Source organism: Salminus brasiliensis, chromosome 12 (assembly GCF_030463535.1).
Source record: "Salminus brasiliensis chromosome 12, fSalBra1.hap2, whole genome shotgun sequence".
Taxonomy (NCBI): Eukaryota; Metazoa; Chordata; class Actinopteri; order Characiformes; family Bryconidae; genus Salminus; species Salminus brasiliensis.
In genome coordinates this window covers 35,882,644-35,892,177 of record NC_132889.1, presented here as the reverse complement: position 1 = coordinate 35,892,177, position 9,534 = coordinate 35,882,644, and the positions used below count along the sequence as shown (strand labels likewise).

The 9,534-nt window shown below is 39.0% G+C and overlaps 1 protein-coding gene across 1 annotated transcript in view; it reads right to left on the bottom strand.

Annotated features, from left to right (window-relative positions):
- Window positions 1-3,129: 3,129 nt before the first annotated feature.
- The window catches only part of LOC140573840 (uncharacterized), an 8,618-nt gene continuing 2,213 nt past the window's right edge, over window positions 3,130-9,534 (bottom strand). The window contains exons 2-6 of the mRNA XM_072693427.1: window positions 6,039-6,100; window positions 4,582-4,650; window positions 3,437-3,488; window positions 3,306-3,342; window positions 3,130-3,178 (exon numbers count right to left, since the gene is read on the bottom strand). Of these exons, the coding sequence (XP_072549528.1) occupies window positions 3,130-3,178; window positions 3,306-3,342; window positions 3,437-3,488; window positions 4,582-4,650; window positions 6,039-6,100 (269 nt within the window). The remainder of the gene's footprint in view (window positions 3,179-3,305; window positions 3,343-3,436; window positions 3,489-4,581; window positions 4,651-6,038; window positions 6,101-9,534) is intronic.

Genomic DNA, 9,534 nt, shown 5'->3' with positions numbered 1-9,534 from the left:
GAGCTTAAAGCGTTTTCAAAATACGGGTTTGACAAAAAAAGTCGGACAGAAGGACGATTATCAAAAACCTATAAAATTACACTATATAAAATACCACTAAATTTATACATAGCCCCATTGGTAAATGCACAGATGAATTATTGTTGAATTATTTTATTATTATTATTATTATTATTATTAGTAGTAGTAGTAGTAGTAGTAGTATTACCATCGTCATTATTATTATTATTATTATTATTATTATTATTATTATTATTATCACTGTCATTATTATTATTATTATTATTATTATTATTATTGAATAAATAAAGACATTTTGAGTTGCTTGGGTTGATTTAATGTCTATTATTTGCCAGTGACAGACACATCAGCCAAATTCACAAATTTACTTAATCAGTTTTTTCATGTTTCATGTTTCACTCCAAAAAAACATTTTATAAAATATAAATTAGCATCTGTCCTACATAATTTTCCCATCATGTTGCTGTTACAAAACTTCCCATTTTCTTAAAAAATGTTTTACTTAAATTAATGTAAATTTCATACACAGCTAGTATTTTCCAAACAAAAACCACCTAAAATATGATTCACTTGATAAGGAACACTATACCGATACTAATACTGGGTAGGGCCTCCTTTGCTCCCGAAACACCCTGAACTTTTTGTGGCCTGAATTCCACAAGATGGAAACACCTTGAGATTCTTTTGAGATGCTGGTCCATGCTGACATGACTGAGGAGCTCTTTAATGCTGTGGATATCCCGTTCAGCAGATCCACATCCCAAAGGCCCTCTATTGGATTCAGCAACAATACTCAGATAATCTGTGGCTTTCAAGCAATGATTGATTGGTGTTTAGTTAACAGCCCAAGATTGGGTCCATGGATTCATGCTCATTTTCTGACCCGACCATCCAAGACTTATCAAACCAGTCTCCAACTGTCCAGCTGTGGTGAGCCTGTGCCCACTGCAGCCTCAGCTTTCTGTTCTTGACTGACAGCAGTGAAACCTGACACAGTCTTTGTCCGCCTCAAAGCTGGGTGTGTGCTCTTATCTTATAGTTATCTGTGGCCTTTCTGTCAGCTCCAACCAGTCTGTCCATTCTTCACTGACCTCAACAAGGCGTTATTACACCTTTCTAAAGACAAGACAAGACCATATTCACCATTAGTGTTGGACACAGGTGGACTCTGACCTGTCCGTGTAGAGAAAACACACATACACACCAGTGAAACACACACAGTGACTGTGAACACACGTGCCCAGAACAGTGGGCAGCCAATGGGTCCATCTATGGCAGCTTGCTTATCGAACCCACAACATTTACATGTACATTTACAGCATTTAGCTGACGCTCTTATCCAGAGCGACTTACAAGGCAACTCGTATTACAGAGGAGGGCCAATGCAGTGTTAGGAGTCTTGCCCAAGAACTCTTATTGGCATAGCACAGCATAGTCACCCAGACTGGGAATCGAACCCCAGTCCCACATGGTGTGGTAGCTTACTGGCAGGTAGTGGTGTTATCTGTTACGCCACACCAACCACACCACAACCCGGAGCTCTAACCACTGAACCACCACTCTGGAGACTCTAGAAAGAGTCAACCCAGCCCATCAGGCATAAACAATCATGCCATTATGAGCTTACTGACAGGGTTGTGGGTTCGATTCCCGGGCTCGGCAAGCTGCCACTGTTGGGCCCTTGAGCAAGGCCCTTTACCCTCTCTGCTCCCCGGGCGCTGGAGTCGGCTGCCCACCGCTCTGGGTGTGTGTGTACTCACTGCCCCTAGTTCACTAGTGTGTGTGTGTGTGTGTTCACTACCACAGATGGGTTAAATGTGGAGGACACACACGTGACAAACACGTGCACAAACACACAAACACGTGACAAACACGTGCACCTTTACCTTTTTTACCTTTGAATACACACACACACACACACACACAGTGTATATACATATTGTGTATATATAGTATATATAGATATATAGTTAGCTCATGATTGTTATATATATATATATATATAGTGTGTTTATTAATTAAAGTAAAATATTTACTTTACTTACTTTAATAAATTTTTGTTAGTATTTTTTATTTACTTTAATAAAATCCATCAAAACATGTTTTTCTTTGCTATTTATGTCAGGAAATGTAAAAAATACTTTTTATGTCGTCACGGTTTTTTATTTATTTATTTATTTTGGTACACTGAGAAGAGTTCACAAGGGTTAGCATGCTAGCTAGCTAGCTCAAGCTACACAACGAACTTGTCTAGCTACTTTGTTTGCATGTTTATTATTTATTTATAAAATAATACAGGGTTTATTTATTAAAAACCTTAGACATGAGCAGCCTTTATTTTTAATTACAAAAAGATGGCTAGCTAATTAGCTAGCTAGCTATTAGCTAGCAAGCGCTAACGCTGTTAGCCAAGGTGATATTGTTAGCGGATGTTAGCTTAGCTGATGGAGATCATACGATTTTTAACTTCCATAATGTTTTTTTTTTTTCAGCTCATTTATGGGTTGTTTCTACCTGCTAATGTGTTTTATTGATTAATTCTGACTTTTCACATCTTTATTTCTTATTTTCTTTTACAGACTTTTATTTTGGGAGGACATCAATGAAGGAATCAGGCAGTAAGTATCTACCTTCCACAACATTTTAACATCAAAATTAACACCATATGAACATATGAAATAAAAGTGTAATACCTTTTTATTGTGTGATATTATTGCTTGCAACATTATATAAAAAAGAAAGAAAATGACAAGCAAAACAAATGTCCCCATAGTTGTTTTTATTAGCACCCAGCTGTGTCAAAACAACACAATCATGAATTCAGTGATGGTTCATATTAGTTGGTAATTACACTGTAAACCCAGCAGACAACAGTATGTAGGTTTATTAATAGATATAGGCCATTTCTTCCCCATATTTAGTATTTGGTTCCATGTATTGAATGTATCTGTGCAGTGCTGTCAGATTTTTAAAAAGTTGGTGGAGAATAATTATAAGTATAAGTATAAAGACTGCAGTATTAAAACCCCTCAGTTTTTAAATACCCCTCCAACCCCCACCCACCCATCTGCAGCTTGTTTTACTGGCCACATGGTGGCAACTGAGAGCTTAATTGTCATTATCATCATCATCATCCTCAAAGATGTCTGCGACCGTCCTGAAAAGAGAATAGAGACAGGGTTATAAATTCAGTATTACATTATTATTATTAGTAGTAGTATAGTAACTCGTTTGTACCATATTTGTAGTATATAACAGTATTTGCAGGTGTAATAGTGTCTTACTTGTAGATGGATCCAGTCACTGAGTCTACAAAGCCACCTTAATGAGAGCAAAAATGAGTTAATACATCAATAAACATAAAAGAGATCTTTGTTTAATGAATAGACTGAATAATGAACAGTTACGCGGTTACCTGGTTGGCACACGGTGTCACAAACAGGACAGACAGTGCACATATTGCACATCTGAAAAGAGACAAGGTTTTTAAGGTATGTGAAAAACTAATTTTTCAGCCCAAATGAAGTTGACCCCTTTTCCTAGACCCACATTCTGTCGCTATATTCACAATCCGGTTGTTTATTATACTGCAGAATGATGGCAGGCAGCCTCAGCCCCATTTAAATCCACATGTTGACATTTTCATGTCGGCTGTGACTGCCCACAGACATTACCACAGCATTTAATTCATTACTAGAGCTCACCCTGTCTCTCAGCACAGGCACAGCTGAGGCATGTCTGGCCTTTATCAGTCTGGCACAGCTAAAACATCAGTAGTAGAGGCGTGGATAACAGAGCGGTGACACTTCTAGGGTTTCTGTCTCGCTGACTTTCACCAATATTACACTGGAAAAAGTGATGCATTGAACTTCCTTGATTCAAAGGTACATAATTAAGGTCATTAAGAAAGAGTTGATCCTGCTTTTGTTGGAGTAACTGTCTCTACTTCCAGATTTTGGAGGAGCACTGCTGTGAGGATTGGATTGCGTTCGGTGACAAGAGCGATGGTAAGCTCAGGATGTTGGAGCACCAACCATCATTCTGGAGAACACAGTTCTTCCACTGCTCCACAGCTCAATGCTGGGGGGCTTTATACCCTTCTAGCCCACGCCTGGCATTAGGCAGCATGGTGCCAGTAGGTTCATGTTTATCTGCTCCAGAAAGTCCTATTTTGTTGGCAGTTCTTCTTAATAGGGACTAGACAAGCTTGTCACTTAATGCAATCAAATCCTCACAGCAATGCTGCAAAATCTAGCAAAAAGACAGTTACTCCAACAAAAGCAGGATGATCACTTTCTAGTACCCTTGATTTCGGAGTGCAGTGCAGAACGGTTCACACTGTAGTGTGTAGTGTGGGCTTTTTAACACTGCTGATGTTGATTGAACCCTGAATTAGCACCAGAAACAGCAAACAGCTCTGCAGGACCTCTGACATCTTAGATTTCTGTGCAGGTGGAGTCTAGAGATCCTAATCTGAGCAGTATTTAAAAGACGATGTAAGATTTCTTATGGTGTGATGAAACTGTGTATGGATGCATGTGTATGAAGGACGTTCCTCACCTCACAGAATTCACAGTGTTCTGATTTGTCTCCCTTTTTACATGGGCACTTGTCACAGCTGTCGCAGTGCTGAAGGAGAAACACAGAGGAACGAACAGTCAACACACTAAGCTTCACAAACATGAAGGACGTCTCAGGTGGCAGGGTAAGCCTTCAGTGGTGAAGAGGTCTTACATTTGTTTTTAAATACTGTTGTAATGTAATTAAACATGTAAGTACATCATGATTTGTGCAGTAATTTACATTCAGCTAATTCAGATACGTAGGATGTTTTTATCTTTCATCAAAACAAGACTTCATATTGAACTCGTACTAAAGCAAACATAAGTGTTGTATAGATTTAGATAATTCTGTGACTTCTAGGAGTAACGTCATAAACACATATTTTCTTATATTCGGGCCTAGAATTACTCCCACAAGTAGTGTAATTAAATATCCCAAAGAAACAAATTGATGAGCCTGACTCATTTAAATACTAGAGTGTTTGTTGTCTAAACTACTATATAATTCCTTTATGTAGAACTGCTGTTCTAAAATTGGGACAATGTTAAAAATAAATAAATTATAGCTGGATTAGTTAAATGTATCATAAATGAATGCCAGGCATTCACGTCACCTCTCCTCAAAGCTCAACAAACTGCACCACTTTCCATGTAGCCATAGCTAAAAAGCCCGAAAAAATCCAACCTGAGAAGAGTTTAAATGATTAGCACTGAGTCAGAATACTTTGTAAATATAATAATCCCTTATGCTCGCCTGTTTAATAAGTAATATAATAAAACATTTAACGACTGATTTCCGTTCATTTTCGCTCTCACTATTACATACTATTAGTACATCACTGCCCCCTCCTGGACATATGAGAACTGACCGTATTTGAACTGTACCTACAAACCTGAGGTTTAGAAACTATTCATGCGATTTTTGTCCGATTTTATCAGTAATTTAAAATGTTTTTGCAACGGTAATCTGACCTTTAGTTTCCAATATTTTGGTCTCTCCTCAATTATAGAAATATAAGCCTGGTCTCGTATGACTGGAAATAACTGCCTGGCGGACTTTAAGGACTTTAAGGCTGATTTCAGTTCATTTGCGCTCTCACTACAATATCATATATACACCACCACACCACCACGCTCCCCCCCCCCCCCCCCCCCACTGGATATATTGTGAACTGCATGAACAAACATTTAAAATGATGGTTATTTATAAAATGCTGATTTGAGCCGAATCTGATTTTATGTATGCTTTTGAGAATTAGTATTTAAGTACTTATTTGGAGTGTTTCGAGATGATCTCGTGCTCCTCAGTAGTGCCGTATTCTAAATCAGGATGTGTGAAGTTAAAGCTTTAATCAAAAGCAGCACAGGGAGGGTTAGATCTCTGGGTTTAAGGAATAGGTGTGGCTGTGTCTGGGGTTGGCAAGCGGTGGTGTGAAAGATCACAGTGGATCCTACCTCACAGTGGGCACAGAACTTGCAGATAGATCCTGCATGGTAGTCTTCATCATCGTCATCATCTGTAAAAAACGCTGTTAGTTCTGTCTAGAAATACATATTTGCACCTGCATGTGTGTGATAGGTTTGTAAGAACAGGTGATAGGCTGTGTTAATTATGCATTGAGGAGGATGATGATGTTCTCTTTCTTTCTCTCTCTGTTGCTCCACACGTATAAAGCTTGTGCCTTTACATTCACTTCTGCACATTCGTGGCATTCTCACTCAGTCAGTCTCTCTCAGGGTAGAATTATGAAACAGAGACTTTGTTCCTTAAGGTTCTCACAGATACATATTACTTACATGACACACTAAGCTCAGTATTACACTCTTAAAAATGAAGCTGCCAAATGCAACCAATTTCAGTCACCCAGTAAACCCAGATTATTCAATAGGAGGTTCTTCAAAGAAGTGCCTCAGTAAAAATAGATATTCTAAAGTGTGCAGAACTTTAACATAATGTGACGGTTGATAAATCCAAGAACCCTTCAGGAACTCTTATTTTTAAAAGCATATTTATAAAAAAACTAGTCTAAACTGGTTCTAACCTAAAGCCTCTCATTTCCCAGAGACTCCTGCTCACCTCTCCCCCCCCAACACACTTCTACCACACTCCTCACAGCGAGATCTAATTTATACTGCAAAGCAACCAATTTAATATAATACTTAATATATTAGTCCACAAGTCCAAGAAACACCTAGGACGTTTCTGGCTAAAACTGGTTGGTACCTAAAACTTCAACTCAGTTCCCAGTGACTCCTGCTTACCTGCTCCTACCACACATCTAATACAAGCAGCAGAAGAACCAGTGTAGTTCCCTAAGAAGCTTATTAATAGCTGGTTCTTTAAAGGACTGCTTTAGTTCAAACAGATGATAAAAACAGTGAGCCTTTGTGTGACCAGCTTTAGTCTGGTTCTGAATAAAACTGGTTCTTACCTTGCTTTAGTAAGAAGAGATGTGAGTGTGATGTGCCTTTCTTAAGCATGCAGAACTTTAACAATAATGTAAAGGGGTCCATAAATCCAAGTCAGGAACCCTTTGGGAGGTCGGGCTCTGTCTAAAACTGGTTCTTAACTAAAGGTCTCTCAGTTCTCAGTGACTTCTATTTTCCTGTTCTGATTTTTAGTGTTCTCCTACCACACTCTTCTAACTGTGATCTGAATGAAACTGCAGAAGAACCAGTTTTGGCTCACTAAAAACCTATTAATAGCTAATTCTTCCAAGAACTGGGTCAGTAAAGAGATTGTGAGTGTGATGAAGGTCCAAACATCCAAGGAAGTCTGGTTCTGGCTAAAACTGATTGTTACCAATCACCTCTCCGTTCCCAGCGAGTTCAGCTGACCTGCCAGTGAGCTACTACACCACATGGGAGACTAGGGTTCGATTCCCAGTCTGGGTGACTATGCTGAGCCACACCAATAAGAGTCCTTGGGAAAGACTCCTAACACTGCATTGGCCCTCCTCTGTAATACGAGTTACCTTGTAAGTCGCTCTGGATAAGAGCGTCAGCTAAATGTAAAAAATGTTCTTTTTTTCAAGTGTGATCCTACAGTTTTGGTTCCCTGAGTAACCTATAAATAGCTGGTTCTTCAAAGACCTACTCAGCAAAGGAGATTGTGAGTGTTATGAGCTAGTTTGAAGTGTGCAGAACTTTAACATAATGTAAAGGCCTGTGAGTCCAAGAACCATCTAGGTTCTGTCAAAGGTTCTGACTGGTTCTTAAAACCCCTCAGTTCTCAGTGACCCTTGCTCACCAATTCCTATTAATAGCTGATTCTTTAAAGAATGTCTTCAGTGAAAACAGATGTAAGTGTGATGGGTTAAAGTGTTCGCAACTTTGACATGATGTAAAGGTCTGTGAGTCCAAAAACCATCTAGGAAGGTTCTGGCTAAAACTGGGTCTTACCTAAAAACCTCCCATTTCCCTGTGACTCTTTCTCACCATTGTTTTTTAAGTGTTTAAGCTCCTACCACACTCTTCAAACTCTGATCTAAATACAATTGCAGAATAACCAATCTATCAATAGCTGGTCCATGAGCCCAATAAAACTGGTTCTTAAAACCTCTCAGTTCTCAGTGACTCTTGCTCACCTGTTCCTTTTTGTCAAATGTGCTACTGCCACATATTTTCCCTGAGGAACCTATTAATAGTTGGTTCTTCAAAGATTTGAAGTGCACAGAACCTTAACATAATGTCAAAGCCTATGAGCTCAAGTCAAGAACTCTCGAGGAAGTCTGGTTCTGACCAATTTTTGTTCAAGTATCCTCCAACCACACTCCTCACACTCTGATCTAATTTAAATAGCAGAAGAACCTATTTTGGTTCCCTAAGAAACCTGTTAATAGCTGGTTCTTCAAAGAACTACTTCATTCAAGGGACTGAGGGTGTGATGGGGCCTTTTAAAATGTCCACAACTATAACATGATGAAAAGGTCCATGAATCCAAGAACCATCTAAGAAGGTTCTGGCTAAAACTGGTTCTTACCTTAAACCCCTCAGTTCCCACTGACTCTTGCTCACCTGTTCTTTTTTTCAAAATGTGACACTGCCATTTCCCCGAGGAACCTATTAATAGCTGATTCTTTAAAGAACGTGTTCCGTGAAAACAGATGTAAGTGTGATGAGTTAAAGTGTTCACAACTTTAACATAATGTAAAGGTCTATGAGTCCAAGAACCATCTAAGAAGGTTCTGGCAAAAACTGGTTCTTACCTAAAAACCTTCAAGCTCCTACCTCACTCCTCAAACCCTGATCTAAATACAACTGCAGAATAACTAATCTATCAATAGCTGGTCCATGTGTCCAAGAACCATCTACGTTCTGTCAAAGGTTCTGACTAAAAGTGGTTCTTACCTAAAAACCTCTCAGTTCTCAGTGACCCTTGCTCACCTGTTCCTATTCATAGCTGTTCCTATTCATAACATAATGTAAAGGCCTATGAGTCCAAGAATCATCAAGGAAGGTTCTGGCTAAAACTGGTTCTTACCCTACTTCCCAGTGACTCTTTCTCACCAGTTTATTTATTTATTTATTTATTTAGTTCAAGTGTTTAAGCTCCTACCACACTTCTCAAACTCTGATCTAAATAAAATGGCAGAATAACCAATCTATCAATAACTGGTCCATGAGTCCAAGAACCATCTAGGTTTCATCTTACCTAAAAACCTCTCAGTTCTCAGTGACCCTTGCTCACCAGTTCCTATTCATAGCTGGTTCTTCTAAAGAACGTATTCAGTGAAAACAGATGCAAGTGTGATGGGTTAAAGTGTTCACAACTTAACGTAAAGGCCTGTGAGTCCAAGTCAAGAACTCTTTAGGAAGTCAGGTTCTGGCCAAAACTGGACTCCTAATCACCTACTTTAAATCACCTTCTGCAGGCAACAGAGCACACCATGCGACTCAGGATCATTTGATTTATTCCATCGTTTCAAAGTGGGGTTAAAGGTTGTGGCAG